This window comes from Polyodon spathula, chromosome 4, assembly GCF_017654505.1.
Source record: "Polyodon spathula isolate WHYD16114869_AA chromosome 4, ASM1765450v1, whole genome shotgun sequence".
In the NCBI taxonomy this organism is placed as follows: domain Eukaryota; kingdom Metazoa; phylum Chordata; class Actinopteri; order Acipenseriformes; family Polyodontidae; genus Polyodon; species Polyodon spathula.
The window spans coordinates 23,861,501-23,877,011 of record NC_054537.1 but is presented as its reverse complement, the minus strand read 5'-3'; the positions used below and the strand labels follow the sequence as shown (position 1 = coordinate 23,877,011).

At 37.4% G+C, this 15,511-nt stretch overlaps 2 protein-coding genes across 3 annotated transcripts; both read right to left on the bottom strand.

The window, feature by feature from the left end:
- Window positions 1–1,280: 1,280 nt before the first annotated feature.
- On the bottom strand, window positions 1,281–13,214 carry adhfe1 (alcohol dehydrogenase iron containing 1). 2 transcript variants are annotated; one of them, XM_041247473.1, is made up of 14 exons: window positions 12,875–13,214; window positions 12,002–12,039; window positions 11,352–11,398; window positions 10,889–10,942; window positions 9,965–10,119; window positions 9,197–9,393; window positions 8,955–9,032; window positions 8,271–8,376; window positions 6,712–6,864; window positions 6,291–6,389; window positions 3,969–4,047; window positions 3,227–3,323; window positions 2,327–2,484; window positions 1,281–1,715 (listed from the first exon to the last, which is right to left on the bottom strand). In XM_041247473.1, exons 1-14 carry the CDS (start codon window positions 12,925–12,927, stop codon window positions 1,632–1,634), a joined length of 1,398 nt encoding a protein of 465 aa, XP_041103407.1. In that variant the 5' UTR covers window positions 12,928–13,214; the 3' UTR covers window positions 1,281–1,631. The 2 variants fall into 2 exon arrangements, with proteins under 2 accessions (XP_041103407.1, XP_041103408.1); XM_041247474.1 differs by lacking the exon at window positions 12,875–13,214 and having other exon boundaries at window positions 11,955–12,031.
- Window positions 13,215–13,616: 402 nt separating this feature from the next.
- Window positions 13,617–14,883, bottom strand: LOC121314336 (ribosome biogenesis regulatory protein homolog). Its single transcript, XM_041247476.1, has one exon. The coding sequence runs from the start codon at window positions 14,874–14,876 to the stop codon at window positions 13,800–13,802; it is 1,077 nt and encodes a 358-aa protein (XP_041103410.1). The 5' UTR covers window positions 14,877–14,883; the 3' UTR covers window positions 13,617–13,799.
- Window positions 14,884–15,511: the final 628 nt, after the last annotated feature.

Below are 15,511 nucleotides of genomic sequence, written 5' to 3'. Positions count from 1 at the left end.
ACACTACACAGAAGTTATGAGTCCTCGAAACAGAATTCATGACGATACAGCCTATACTGTGACGCTGTTGTCGGTAGTCAAGATCGCCCTTCCTGGATTCACTATAATGTAGATTCACTCTAGAGCCTTTTCTTTCTAGACTCTTCTGATAGAGTTACATGAACTTCAATGTAAAACGATTTAAAAGGAGTGCAAGTTCTTGGAAGTCGAAAGAACCAAAGATGCCTCTTGCATAACAGACTTAACTAAATCCTAGCCAAGCAGCTAAATACAACGTTTAAATCATCAGTATTCTTGGAGTAGTCTCTAAGGACACATTTAAATCTATTAACTACTTAATAATCAACAAAACCAACTTGAAAAATAACCCAACATGGATATGATAGCAAGCTTTTTGTTGCTGAAGCTATAGCCTGTTTAATTAACCTAGTTAAGATAGTTTATATTATATAATGCAATACAGTTTAAGTAAATGATACCAGGTGAAGTAACTGTTGAAAAAAAAGAATCTACATAATTCATTTAAAATACTCAGAAACACTGCGGTTGCTGGAACAATCATAAAACTACTGAATGGTGGGAATGGCAGTCAGGAGGTCGCAATTCCAAGTGCTTGCTGCATTAATAGCAAAGCAAACAATACAGCTGAACAAAAATACAAACATAAATCAACACCCAAGCAAAGGCTATCTCTGTGCACATACAGGGAGCACAGGTTTTTAGCAGAGAGGGGATTCCAACCCCAGCTATGCCACATTTAGCACACTTAAAAATACAACAACAACAATAATAATAATAATAATAATAATAATAATAATAATAATAATAATAATAATATCAGTGTCGTGTGAGTTTAAACATGTTCTCCATTGTAATTCCACCTCTAAAAATCGTCCTGCATAAAACAAATCCACATGTGTATAAAGCAGTATAAAATACGGCACTGACATTTTTTCACAGGATGCATTTGCAATAAAAAACCCATGACACACTGCTTTTTGCACATGACAACACATAATGAATGGATACTCCCTGAATGTTCACTCCATTCCGTGAATGAGGATGGTGGAATAACAACACCAACAAAAGAGGTAGAGAGTTGTTTACAACTGTCCTGATTGGAAGCTGCATCTACTTGGCAACTAGCCGTAACTATGAACAACGTGATGTATAGAATATATCTTAATGACTCATGGTGGCAGTTTAATCTATATCCATATATGTTAATTCATTTTTTGAGTTAGAAATATATTTATACCCATCATAATTGCAGAAACAGGTTAATTGTATCACTCTTTATTTCTTCACAACTGTGTTCTCATATAGTATGGTAATATTCTTGGGATGGTGGATATTTTTTTATAACATACATATTTATTACATTTACTTTATTAGAATTGAAATTAAAATAATAAAATGGTATAACTGTGCACAGTACTTTGCACATACAGCATAATTCATATCAAAGCCTGAATTTCCGACATACAGATTTTTGACATTCTACTGCATTTCTTTTTAAATATAACATAATCTATAATCTAACAGATTAAAGGGCAACACATCTTAAAATAATTATTCACACAGTATCCTTGTTTGTGATTCACTGTGATGTCAGCCTGTATTTCACTGTGTTAGTAAAGTTTCATGGAAGCTTCAAACAGGCTCGACAGGTCCTCTTCTGTTTGAGGTCTTGGTGCCAGTTTGGTTACTCTTTCCTGTAAAATGTGCAATATAAAATATAAGGAATTCTGATTTTGCAGTCTTTATGCAAAAGCTGGATAAGCCTCTGAAATCAGCGAGGTGATTTAATCAGTTTTCTGAAATGATTAAATACTGCACAGCTGACAATGAGCTTTAGCCTCACTACGCCTGGAAACAAGACTCAGATTGCATAGCAGTCTGAGCCATTCCTGGTTTTACTATGAGTTTACTAAGACCCACACTGTGGCTAAATCAGGCTCATTTTAAAACCTGGAATGTGAAACTGCTATGCACTAGGAGTCTTATTTCCATCTCTGTAATCAAAGTAATGTTTTAAACTAGTGAACTACTTGCATACTTTTATTTCACCTTTCTAAATTATATAAATAAATATTCGCTTCATGAAAAATACACTTTTCACTGACAGTAGATTCATTACAATGTTCTCCTATGATATGTACTGTATTGTATTTACAATGGCAGGATTTACTATACTATACTGTGAACATGAGAGTATACTACTGTCCATTACATTCCCAGAGCAGTCTATACGTTATTTTCTGTACAGTGCACAGCGATTGTTCCTAGATAAAGCTCATTTGAATAAAGAACCCCTCTATTTTACCTGAGGTATGGTGCCTTTGACTAAGTCAGGAATATCTTCTTTAGTATAACCAATGGCGCTCAGGCCATCATCAACATTCAAATCAAACAAGAATTTCCGGAGAGTGTCTGCCAAAATCAGCCCAGCATCCTCCCGCTTTGCGTTGCGGACGTTGGTCCCTGCAAATGAAACAGAGGCCTGTCTGTGTAACATGGCAAGAAGGAAGTCAGCCCTGGACTTAATAACCACTGCCCCTCACACACTGCAGAAAAACAACTCTCCTCTCAAACACAGACTTAGCAAACAGCACTGCACATAGAAGCTGTAGAAAAAAGCAGCAATTAAAAATAAAGAACACACCTGCATTTACATTTAGTCATTGTTGTTCCTGTTAGAACAGAGCACTGCTTGATAAAGAACACCAGAAGTGCATGCGTGCGTGCATTAGATGACCTGCCAGGGGAAAAGAAGGCTACTTCATTTTAAACTGTGTAAACATAGACAGTCTACTTTCAAATAATATCACTCTCCTCTTTTTTTCCCTAGTATTTCACATAATTAATCTTTTAACATAAGATTCAATTAGCCTTGCTATCCTTATATGCGACCTAAAAAGTACTAAATGCCACCTGCGGTAAAGATAACCGATTAATTGTTGCATTTTATGCTGTGTTATCATTAAATAACCGCACATGGTTACAATAGTATTTGTTATTTGGTACTTTTTCAAATCTGCTATATGGACAATAACACTATACTAAACATTTTTTCACAGGGTTCAAACTTTTTTTTATTGTATTCATTTTTTAAATTGAAAAATAATGATTGTGTGTGCCATTGTGAATAATCTAATTATTGCTAGTACATCTGCCAACATTCTCAAACTTATGTTATCCTTAAAAGTCCTTCAAAAGAACTTGCCTAGTATTTCAGCTGCTTCAAGGTGACGTTCAGGACACATGGATCCTGTGAAAGTGAACACTGCCGGAGCAGTGAGAACTACTGATAGGCCATGAGGCTGCAGGGGAAACACAGGGGGGAAAGGTTCAAGTGATTGTACTGTATTTAACAAAATAGTTCCAGAAAATGTGTCCGCCACGTACATCTATTCATTATATAGGTCTCAAATGTGCAGTTTTAAAAGAAACACATGCTATACAGTAGCAGTACTGTATTTCTATTTCGAAACATAATATGTGGTACTACACTTAAAGTTAAAGAAAACTCTGTTTGGAAGCCAGGATTTTAGACTGTCCTGTACATCCTGTCTTGTACTTACTGTACTTCATTCCAACTGGAGAGTTTTCCCCACCCCCTCACTGGCTTCTTGCCTGTCAGTAACCAATCAGCTGCTTCTAACTGAGAGCATGCAGTCAGTAACATGCTTTGACCCAGAAGACACTGCCGAGGTGAAATGACCCAGGAAGTACAAGTGCAAACAGATAACTCAAGAAAAAAGGTAACAGATCAAAATGTATGTAGCTAACGAAAGTGGAAAATGGCCAACATTTTTGGAAATTATTTTGTTGGCAACAATACTTTACCAACTACAAACTGTAAGAAATGATATATTTACAGAAGAATTAAAAAACTGTAACACCAGCCCATATATACTACATTATATAAAAAATGCAAAAAAAACAAACAGAACACACATACATACCACCAAAGGATGATTCACATTATAGTCCTGAGCTCTGTAGGTCTTAACAAGTCCAGCTATAGGGTATGACATTCCATGGCTAAATAAAATAAAAATAAAAAAGTTTTAACTCTATTTCTTATTATAGCAACAAAACATAGAAAAGGTATATTTTTGGATAGAAATGTCCCTTGGGAGTTATTATGGCTTTAAGATGAACTGAAACTATTCTCTTAGTTACCCAGAAGCACAGTGTTATAACAGGGTTACATTAATAAAAATAAAATAAAAAAAATAAGTGGAAAAAACACTTAATTCGGTACCTTCCTCGGTGTGGTATATTTAGGGTGTGCTCGAGAGAACAGTCTACCAAGGGGATAAAATCTAAAGCATGGTCAAGACTTTTAAACTAGTGACTGTCTCCAAGCAGAGTTGATGCCTCCTGTAATTACAGTAATTGTATGAGTGCTTTTATATTTACTTTAAGGTCCTGATGGCCACGTGCCACTTCAGCACTTTAACTGAATCAGTCACATGGTGACAGTCGTTACGCTGTAAATGGGAGCCTTTTATGACTTCCCTCTATATCAAATGTAATGAAAGTAAATCAGCAAAGACATCCCACTTGTCATATAATATATATATATATATATATATATATATATATATATATATATATATAAAACACACACACACAGTGCCTATAGAAAGTCTACACCCCCTTTCAAAATGTTCACCTTTTGTTGCCTTATAGCCTGGAATTAAAAAGCATACATTTTTTTTTTTCATTTATCTACACATCCTACCCCACAACTTCCAAGTGAAAAAAATATTCTAGAAATTTGTAGAAAATTAATTAAAAATAAAAACTGAAATAGATTGGTTGGATAAGTGTCCACACCCCTTGTAATAGCAATCCTAAATTAGCTCAGGTGTAACCAAGCACCTTCAAAATCACATGCCAAGTCAAGTGGCCTCCAACTGTGTTAAATTGTAGTGATTCACATGATTTCAGTATACATTCAGCAGTTCCTGTAGGTTCCCTCTTCTGAGCAGTACATTTCAAAGCAAAGCAAAGACTCAACAGTGAGCACCAATGTGGTTTCAAAAGAACTCCGGGACAAAGTTGTTGAAAGGCACAGATCAGGGGATGGGTATAAAAAAAATATCAAAGGCGCTGAATAGCCCTTGAAGCACGGTCAAGACGATTATTAAGAAGTGGAAGGTGTATGGCACCACCAAGACCATGCGTAGATCAGACTGTCCCGCCAAACAAAATGACCGAGCAAGGAGACTGATCAGAGAGGTTACCAAGAGGCCAATGGCAACTTTGCAAGAGCTACAGGCTTTTATGGCCAAGACTGGTCAAAGTGTGCATGTGACAACAATATCCCAAGCACTCTACAAAAACTGCATGTATGGTAGGGTGGCAAGAAGGAAGCCATTACTCAAGAAAGCCCACCATACTTCCCATTTGAAGTATGTTAAAAAACACTTTTTCTGTAGCCATGTGGCAAAAAGTTTTGTGGTCTGACGAAACTAAAAGGGAACTTTTTGGCCTAAATGCAAAGCGTTATGTTTGCCGCAAACCCAACACAGCGCATCACCCAAGGAACACCATCCCTGATGTGAAGCATGGTGGAAGCAGCATCATGTTATGAGGATGTTTCTCATCACTTGTCAGGATAGAAGGGAAAATGAATGGAGCAAAGTACAGAGAAGTCCTTTAGGAAAACCTGCTGTCCTCTGCAAGAAAGCTGAAACTGGGACGGAAGTTCACCTTCCAGCATGACAATGACCCAAAGCACACAGCCAAAGTTACACAGGATTGGTTAACGAACAAAAAAGGTAAAATGTCCTTGAGTGACCCAGTCAGAGTCCCGACCTAAATCCAAATAAAAAAATGAGTGACTTGAAGATTTCTGTCCATCAACGCTCCCCAAGGAACTTGACACAGCTTGAACAGTTTTGTAAAGAATGGTCAAATATTGCCAAATCTAGGTGTGCAAAGTTAGTAGAGACCTATCCCAACAGACTCACAGCTGTAATTGATGCCAAAGGTGCTTCCACCAAGTATTAACTCAGGGGCGTGCAGACTTATCCAATTATGAGCTTTCAGTTTTGTATTTTTAATATATAATTTTTTTTCACAATAAAAACTTTTTTCCCCCCTTACCAGTGTGAAGTACGGTGTGTAGATAAGTAGAAAAAATCCTCATTTAAATGCATGAAACTCTGAAGCACTGACACAACAAATTGTGAAAAAGTTAAAGGGGGTGTAAACTTTCTATAGGCATTATATATATTATATATATCCTTAAAAATAAGTTAAAGATGATTTACCAGAGGTGAACTCCAGCGTTTCCAAATCCGATTCCTGCAAACACACTTGCCAAGTGCATGCTAGACCTGGCCTCCAGATCATCAGCATTCCTCACAGCTCTGCAAATAATTTAGCAACCGGAAACGAGAGGTTCAGTGGCAACTTTAAAGACTGTAGGCAGCTTTTACACATCGAAGATGGTAGCTATCTTCAGAACAAAGTGTTTACATTAACAGCATAACAAACACACTATACGTTGCTTTCTATGCTGCAACACAGCAAGGGGATGTCACTTATAACCCCCCAGTGTATTAGCAGGAGTATGCCTACCTGTAGTGCGGGTAGCAGCTTTCAAGAGGGGGCTTGACTCACTCAGTAATATTAGAGGTGGGTGGCAGGCACACGAAAGGTCAAATATAGAACACGTTGTTGAACACATACCGTTTCATATATCTTGCCACAATATTGAGTGCATGCTTGGACCAGACATCGCTAATAGGATTGCTTCCCTGATACGCAGGCCGGTAGATTGGGTTTGAAGGACAAGGACTGCGCATGTTGTATGGAAGAGCAGTGTAGGATTCCAAAGCATGGCTGAGGGGGGGGGGAGAGAAAGGAGAATTCTGAGACATAGCAATCTGGAAAGTTACAAACTAACTTCATTCAGGCACCTTAAAAACCTCCCTGTCACCCGCAGGAAATCGTTTTCTAAATTGTGTTTACAAAACTTCCAACAGAAAGCTTAACTGAAGAAACATAAACAATTCTGGCAGGCACAATTGCAGTAACTCATTCTGTGAGGTAATATGAAGAACAAATGTCCCACCCATTCTGCATTGGTACTAAATGGGTAGCATTTGGGATACTACTAAATTTTTGGATTAATCATTCACATTTTTTGCATGTTTCTGAAGATGGGATTGTTATCTATTCAGGGATAGTAATATGGTTAGGAACACATTTATTGTATTTACACCAAAGTGCAATTTGAACCAATATTTATTTATATATATATTTTTAAAGGAAAATAAAACTGTTAATGTCAAAAAAAAAAAAAAAAAAAAAAAAAAAAAAAAAAAAAAAAAAAAAAAAACAGCAACACCCGCTTGAGTTCTAAAATGACCATTCTGGGTTTAGTTTTATTTTCAGTTCCCAATAATTGGCGCAAATTTTACATTTAAAGATTGTGATACATTGAACCCTGAGCAGAGGGGGGGTCTGAGTGGGGTTACTGGGCAATAAAGTACTCTACCCGGTCAGTTTACATTCCTAGAAAACCGATTTTGGGGAAACGGCTTGCTCATTCAAAGGAGATGATATCTATTCATGGAATACAAATTTTGCTAAAAAGTAATGCATTTTTCATCTGATTGAGTACCTATTGGAGGGCAGTGTACTCTATGTTCTAGTTTATTCATAAGTATAAAAAAAAAGTTATGTTTAATTCCAACCAAGACATTATATATTTTCTGTATTTGCATTAACACTGGGACAAGAACAAATTCTTGTCCTAGTGATGATCCCACCTCCTGGATACAGGTTTGAGTCAGTTCCTTGTGCACATGCTCAACATAATAAAAAGTGGTTTCGCATTTTATGCTTGGTCTCTTTTTCCATCTGGCATAATTTGCATCAGGTCAAATGGCAACTTAATGCATATTAAAAGATCCACAATTGCACAATGTGACCTTAACAAGCAGGCAAACTGAACAAAAGCACATTACCAGGCACCTGTGAACCTCTTTATTGATTGGTTCATTAAAAACAAACCAAAAACATATTCATACAGGTCAAAAAGGTGGATTTAATTTCAACTGGCTTGCATGCTGCAAAATAATAATATTCTAACACGAATAAATGAATGCCCAACAAAAGTCTATGCAGACGGACTTAACAAATCACTACATATAGAAACAAAAGAATTAAGACAAATACTATAGAACATTTCCCATAAAAAATGCAAAGCTTTAGTTTAATCAAAATATGAATATGGTACATACCACAAGACATCAAATCCACTGTTAGCAGCGACTCTCTGTGGCATGTGCAGGGAATGCAAAGGATCTACCATGCCTAGTGTTGGCTTGATAGCTCTGCTGGCAATTCCTATATATTAGAAAAGTTGTCAATTATCACAGAGGCATTAGTTTAGTTTCAGCTGGGGGTGGGGGGGTCATGGCAGGAGTGGTGGCTTTTTACTTTTTTTTTTTTTTTATTTCGGGGGGAGGTTGAGGTGGGGTCGGGGCGCAAGGGTGGGGAGGGGGGGGTATGGCAGGAGTGGTGGCTGAATTTGTGGCACTGGGTTTTATGTGTAATGCTTTTGGTACCCTACATGTTTTTTTGAAAGTATAAAATGTGATGTTAATGTTACAGAAATCTAGAAACAATCAACTTGAGAGTGCCTGAGTAGTTAGTTCAAATTACCAAGTGTAGAATCATATCTGCACATTATTATTAATAACCTAAAGTGTTCCAGGAGAATAAGACAGCACCTCCAACCAACAGAGTGCTGCATGCTTTTGTACAGGTCCACATTGTGTTTTCTAACACGAATAGCAACCAAGTGGCAGGGGGGCCTACAGTACTGCAATACCTTGGGATAGGATTAATACAAAAACATTCTGAGGGCTCCGTTTCAGGGTTACTAGATTGTTTTTAGGAATGGTGGCAACTGACATACATACCTGTTTTTGCTTTCAGACTTTCAAAATCAAATATTGCCACCCCTGTTGTTTCACTTCCAGTACCAGCTGTAGTAGGCACTAGATAAAAAATACACAGAAAATCAATGTCTGGTTTCATAGTTTGGAAGGTTAAATTAAAGAAGAATCAAATACAGTAAACAGATAACTTGTGTAATGTAAAGAAGAGAGAGAGAGCGATAGAGAGCGAGAGCAAGAGAGAGAGAGAGAATGCTTTCATGTACCTGCAATGAAAGGTTTGAGCACACCAGTAACTGGCTTTCCTTTCCCAATGGGAGCGTTAACATAATCAAGGAAATCTGCTTTAGGATTGCAAGCATAGAGGTTGGCTGCTTTACAAGTGTCAATCACAGAGCCCCCTCCTACAGCCACGTAGGCATCAAACTGCCCCCTCTTAGCAAAATCTATAGCTTCCTTAAAACTGGAAACGGAAATAAACAGAACAATGGGTTAGGGGAATTGACAACAAATACAACCCAATAGCATATACAACGGCATAAAGGTAGTGTAACTATCAAATCGAATTCTGTATTCAGCCATGGTAGAACAGACTGAATAATAGCTTATCAATTAAAATAAGAACAGGGGACCTGCTGACTTGAATGCGAGTTGGGGGAATTTAGCCAGGCTAGTGTTTCATTGACCTGTATTGAGATTTAGCTGAGACCTAAGATTTTCACACATTTTCAGGCAACTGCTGAAGCAACTAATAGATTGTGACATTTTCACCATTTTGCTTGTATCAAGAACGTTGGGACGTTGTTGCTTTAACTCTTCACATGGTGAAAATTGTGTGAACATGTTCCCTAAAATCAGGCTGGGGGAGCGGCCTGATAACGCTGCCTGATGTTTCATGTGCTCTTCTTCAAAGAATGTCTGCATTGAAGCTCATTTTATTTTCTCATGCTTCTAAAATCTTACAGCTGTTACTGATGATAAAACACAAAGGACATTCTGCGGTTCTACAAATTGAAATTTAAACATAAAATTACCTGGCGTCAGTAGGTTCTACCCGCACTTTATCATAGAACTTAAAGTTAACGCCATGTTTTGCTAAAGAGTTGAAAACTGCTTTCACAGGAGGAAGTCGAGCAAGGTTCTTATCAGTCATCAGACAGACATTTCTGGCACCCAGATTCTGAAGATCCTTTAGGGGGAAAAAAAAACTGAACAGTCTACTATCAATGCAACTGGTTAAATCTGTTTTTAAATAAAGCTAGGCAAGGGTAGGTGCAATCTTCTGGCCTTACAGTACCTTTGAACTACACCTGCACAATAAATACATACAGTAACATACAGCTATGGCCAAAAGTTTTGCATCACATTAGAATGAACTAATTTTGCTTCATAAAGGTGAATGAAACCTGATGAATAATGTTACATTAACATGTTGAATTACATACAGCTTTGCAGTTTTCCCATATACTTTATGACAAACTAAAAAATAAAAAATGTGACATTTCAAAATCTAACCTGAAACACTATACCACTTTTACGGCTTCTGGTAGACTTCTGCGACATAATATGTCAGCAACATACATCCCCTGCCATGACTGTATTTAAAATTCTAGCTATCTGTATCAACAGTACAGAATAGTAGAGAATAAGCATTAGCAATGACATGTTTAATCACAATTGGATTATTTCCAAATTAATGCAAAATTGATTTTTTTAATAACATAAGATAAATAATTGTACTACTATACTATGTCTCCTGACAATTGGATAAGCGGATCGCCAAACATATGCAAAAACGTGACGTGTGAAATACGGACAGACAGACAGATATACCACCGCGTCCACCATACCCTCTTGTGTATGTATGTTACTGATATACAAAAAAGGAGTGTGAGGATAATAAAGGGAAAAGCATTAGAAACGGAAACACCCCATTGCATTTAAAATGGAAAAATTACCATGCCCACTTCCTTTGTAACTCCTTCTCCATATCTAATATTTGAACAGGCCATCTGAAAATACAAAAATGCCATGTAAATAACATTTTGTGACTGACAGCGAAACTTGAAATGTTTACATATCCATGATTTTTTGTAGTTACAATTTTCTTGTGGCCTGACTCTACAGGTGGTCTTAGTACTTAAACATAAAGACTTCAAGTATATCTTAAACTGTGTTGAGCAAATGAGTTCAGCTGAACTATGGAACTTTCAACTGCTTTTATATCTGACATATCAGGAAAATCATGGATCTGAATTTGAACACGTACACTGAAAGAAAAAACTAACTCTTAATGTTACTTATAATAAATAAGCAGAAAGTTTTAGGAAAATACGTTTTCTTTTTTACAAAACTTAATTTCAGTCAACCCCCGGTTCTTATTTTGATTTATCAGTTGGAACTTGGAATGAAACTCTATACCTCAAATGCGTAGTCAGTTGTTTTGCCACAGGAAATACCCTCTGGAGCTAAAACAGAAATCAGTCCATCATTATCAACTGCTACTTTTAATGCAGGTGGAATGTAAACTACACAAAACTACACAATGTTATGAATCATTTACTCAGAAGGACCAACTGAGTGTAACGAAGGCTCAAATCAAGTATTTCCTTTTCTTTTCTAGCATTAGTTATTACTAGTGCCCCTTATCGTTGCACTGAAAATATTCTGGTTCTGTGCTTGTTATTGTATCCTTAAATATCAAGCACAACACTATGTACATTTGTGGTACCTAACTACGTCACTTCCATGGCGTGGCAGCAATCAGGCTTGCTGGCACAGGTAAAACATACTGCTAAAGACCTGTTGTAGATAACAAGTTCTTTACGAACATTGCATTCATTTTAAACTTGCTTTAGAATGGCAATTCTTTCACCCTCTATCCACGAGCAGCTGTCTTGGACAGGTTTTTAAATGTAACTGCTTAACTTCTCTCTCACACACACACACACTTATTTTATATTTCTCTACTTTTTTTTTTTTTATATATTTCTGGATATTTTATACAAACAGCAATAATCTCACCTTTTCGACATCAAAAACATACAAAGGAAAAAAAAAAAAAAAACTACCTCGAGAAATGCCATGAGAATGTGCAGGGCATCTGCATCTGAAATGTATTAGGAAATTAACAAATATTCAACGTGTTTTGCCTTTTTTCGGTAGAGTCGATCACACATTCATACTGAGTGTCATTGACATCTAGCGTATATGGCATATGAATATGTAAAAATTTAAAACGTTATATATATATATATATATATATATATATATATATATATATATATATATATATATATATATATATATAGCGAATACATTGACACTGCTGTTTAATGTTGCAATGTTATTCATAAGCATAATTGTATTTATTTATATAGGTAGTAACCAAAAAACGAACTTGCATCAAATGGAAGGTAAATACAGTAATCTGGGTACTAAAATTAACACAGTATGTATGAGTAACAAAAACGTCTTTATGTTATAGTTTAACACTTTTTTATGTTTTTGTTGCTAAAACCATGTTAAATTTAATATAATTTATTCTAAACAGGTCAGCTTTTCAATATTACTCGGGACCGTACTGTATCTTGACATGTTTTTGAACAGTAACGTCTATGCTGACACCTGCTGGTTTGTGCTTGCATCGCGTTTATTTTTCCTGAATTCCAAAAACAAATGAAGGACTTTCGACTTTCAAAGCAAGGTGGGAACTTATTTTTGTTTTTGAATACCTACCATTGCCGATTGCTATATTAAACAAACCCTTCCCCAGTAAACATTCATGTTACCACTATTATATTCTTCACAAAACACTAACTAGGCTATTGTGTCTACATACAATATGTGCTGCAGACGTGGCATTATTTGCACAATACGTTTTATTTTTCAAGTTTTTATTACATTATTTACCTCGGGTGCAACAGTTTTAAGTGTAAACTTACGATGCTCTTTGCAGTTGCCTGAGTAAATGTACTGCTCTCTCCTGTCCAGCCATAGCTAATCAAACACAGTACTCACTAAACTTTGTATTTATGCTGATGCCAATCCGGGCATTGTGGGATACTGGAGGAGCAACATGATACAGAGCCCACGGCGCAGTTTATGAAACACGTAAAACATTGTATACCAACGCCAAATTGCTCAAAATCCTGATAGAATACACGTGACTTAGTTTCACTAGTATCTTGTTATTTTTTAATACTGCGCTGACCTAAGTACGCATTGTTTGTCCATTTTGGAGTTTACCATGCTTTACTTGTTAGAAATGTGTGCCTGTACCTTTAACACATCTTGTGACATGCTGCTTTACTGAACCTGGGCTAGGTGAATGAGGCAGTTTAAACACAACTACTAAATCAATGCGAAATTTGAATGCAAATTACAATGATTTATTCATGAACATTTCATTTTAAAAAACGACTTGTAATGGTTAACATGGCTGTGTACAAAACGATCAACATACACTTTGCTCTGACATGACACAGCACAGCATATTGTGAAACATCAAATCCTGCAGTACACTCAGAAGCACACTGACTGAAAGTCTTACATTTATACCATAAACACAATGTGATTGCATCTTTTACTTCTATAACAAGTACAGCTAGCAACATGGAAAGATTATGTACTGTTAAATTATTCAGCATGACCGAGAAAGGTACAAGGATTGACCAAGACTATGTATTTCATAATATTACAATGTCTGACAAGCTTATTACTGTCTCGCGTCAGTATGCATACACTCTGTAACAAGTCCAAAGTGACAATATTTTTTGGAAAACCGCTAAATAATGCAACTAGTTATCACATGTAGTGATACAGTCCTTGGCACATGTAAACGGCTGGTATCGGGGATTTTTTTACTCGTTATCGTTTTCCTTGCTTCATGCGTGGTTTTCTATTCTTGCCTCCCCCTGGTCCGCCTTTACTGTTGCCGCCGCCACTGCCTCCCCCTGGTCCTCCTTTTTTACCCTTCCCCTTGGCCTTCCCTTTCCCAGAGAAGTTACCCTTACGACCCTTTTTACCGGGCGACTTTCTCTTCTGAAACCCGGACTGACGATCCTCTTCTCTCATCTGCTTGTTCACTGCTTTGGTGATGTCAATTCTGGGCTTCTTGCTGTCCATAATGTTTAACAGATCCAGCTGCTTCTGTTTCTCGGCAGAGAAATCGCCTATAAGCGGCTCAAACTTTCTCTTTTTGCCCATGTTCTTGGGCGTTTTCTCCTTGGGAAGGTTGCCTTGAAATTTACCCACGGAGGCCGTGGAGTGTTTAGCAACATGAATAGCTTTGCCCAGCTCTGTTTTTGACTGCTGTTCAGTAGGTGCAAGTCCCACACCGGGAACTTTAATCTTTTGTCCCCTGGCGATGTTCCGTAGTCGGTTCAGTTCGTTCTTTGCCACCCTTTCCTTCTTGGCTTTGATGCGTTTGCTGAACTGGTCCTCATTCGGGTCGGCAGTCTCCGGCACCTCGATCAGCCACTCTTTGGTATCATCATTGGCTCGCTTGTAGCCCCATCGCCTTTTCCACTCCTTGTGCACGTCGTCCCACACCAAGTTGGTTTTCTTTTTCTTCTGAATCCCTTTTAGTTTGGCGAATTCCTCCCACTTAGTAGAAGGCCTGGGTTTAGGGACAGGTTTCTCTCTCGGCAGGCGGGTAGTGGGCTCGGGTAGTTTAGCCACAATCACCTCCTCGACCCTCTCCGTCGGCAGTTTCCAGAGCTCGTTGATGAGCAGCTGCGTGTTGTCCCGGGCCAGAGAGCGCAGGAACTCATCTTTATTCAGTTTTCTGAACTCTCGGATGTTCGGAGGGTTTTTATCGAAAGCGAACAAGTTCCCTGGATCAAATTCGAGCTCCTGTTCTTTGTGGACAGAAATACTTTTGAGTTTTTCAACCTCCTCTCTCTCCGCTTTGGCGAGCACGTCTTCAATACTGCATGCTGCCATCTTGGACTCTCAGTGAAAGGAAGCACGTTGAAAAGTGAAGGGGGTTAAGATAATTATTTCCGGGGCGATTGATCACCCACCCATCCACGCCATTCTTGAGGTCGCCGCCAGGTGGTGACATGTAGTTAGATTTAAAAGTTTGAAAGCTCTCCGTAATAATAAAAACGTAATATTTTACAATAGACCATGCTTGACATCATGGTATTAAGGTTTCCGGTCAGTATAATTGTTCCATGTTAAGTTGCCATACTTTTATAATGCTTGCTTTTTTTCTTCTTCAGAGTCTTACATAAACAGTTTTATCGTTATACAAATTAAAAGGGGATAAACCTTTTTTTTTTGATGGATTCAGTAATTTATGATTTGTGGATTAGCATTTTATCTGTGAGAATTAAAAGTAATTATGCACAAACCCATACTTAGGAAGGAACATTATGTGTTGTGTAGATAGTGAGAAGTGGAAACAGTGCAATATGACCTCCTGTGATATCTGAGTTTATGTATGTTATAATAGCTGAGTTATAGAATTGACTTTTTCTGTTCTCTGCACTTAGCAACATAATGCAGCAGACGCTTCACTAACTTATCCCAACCAGACTCCCCAAATGTATTATTTAAATAAAACATTCTAATTA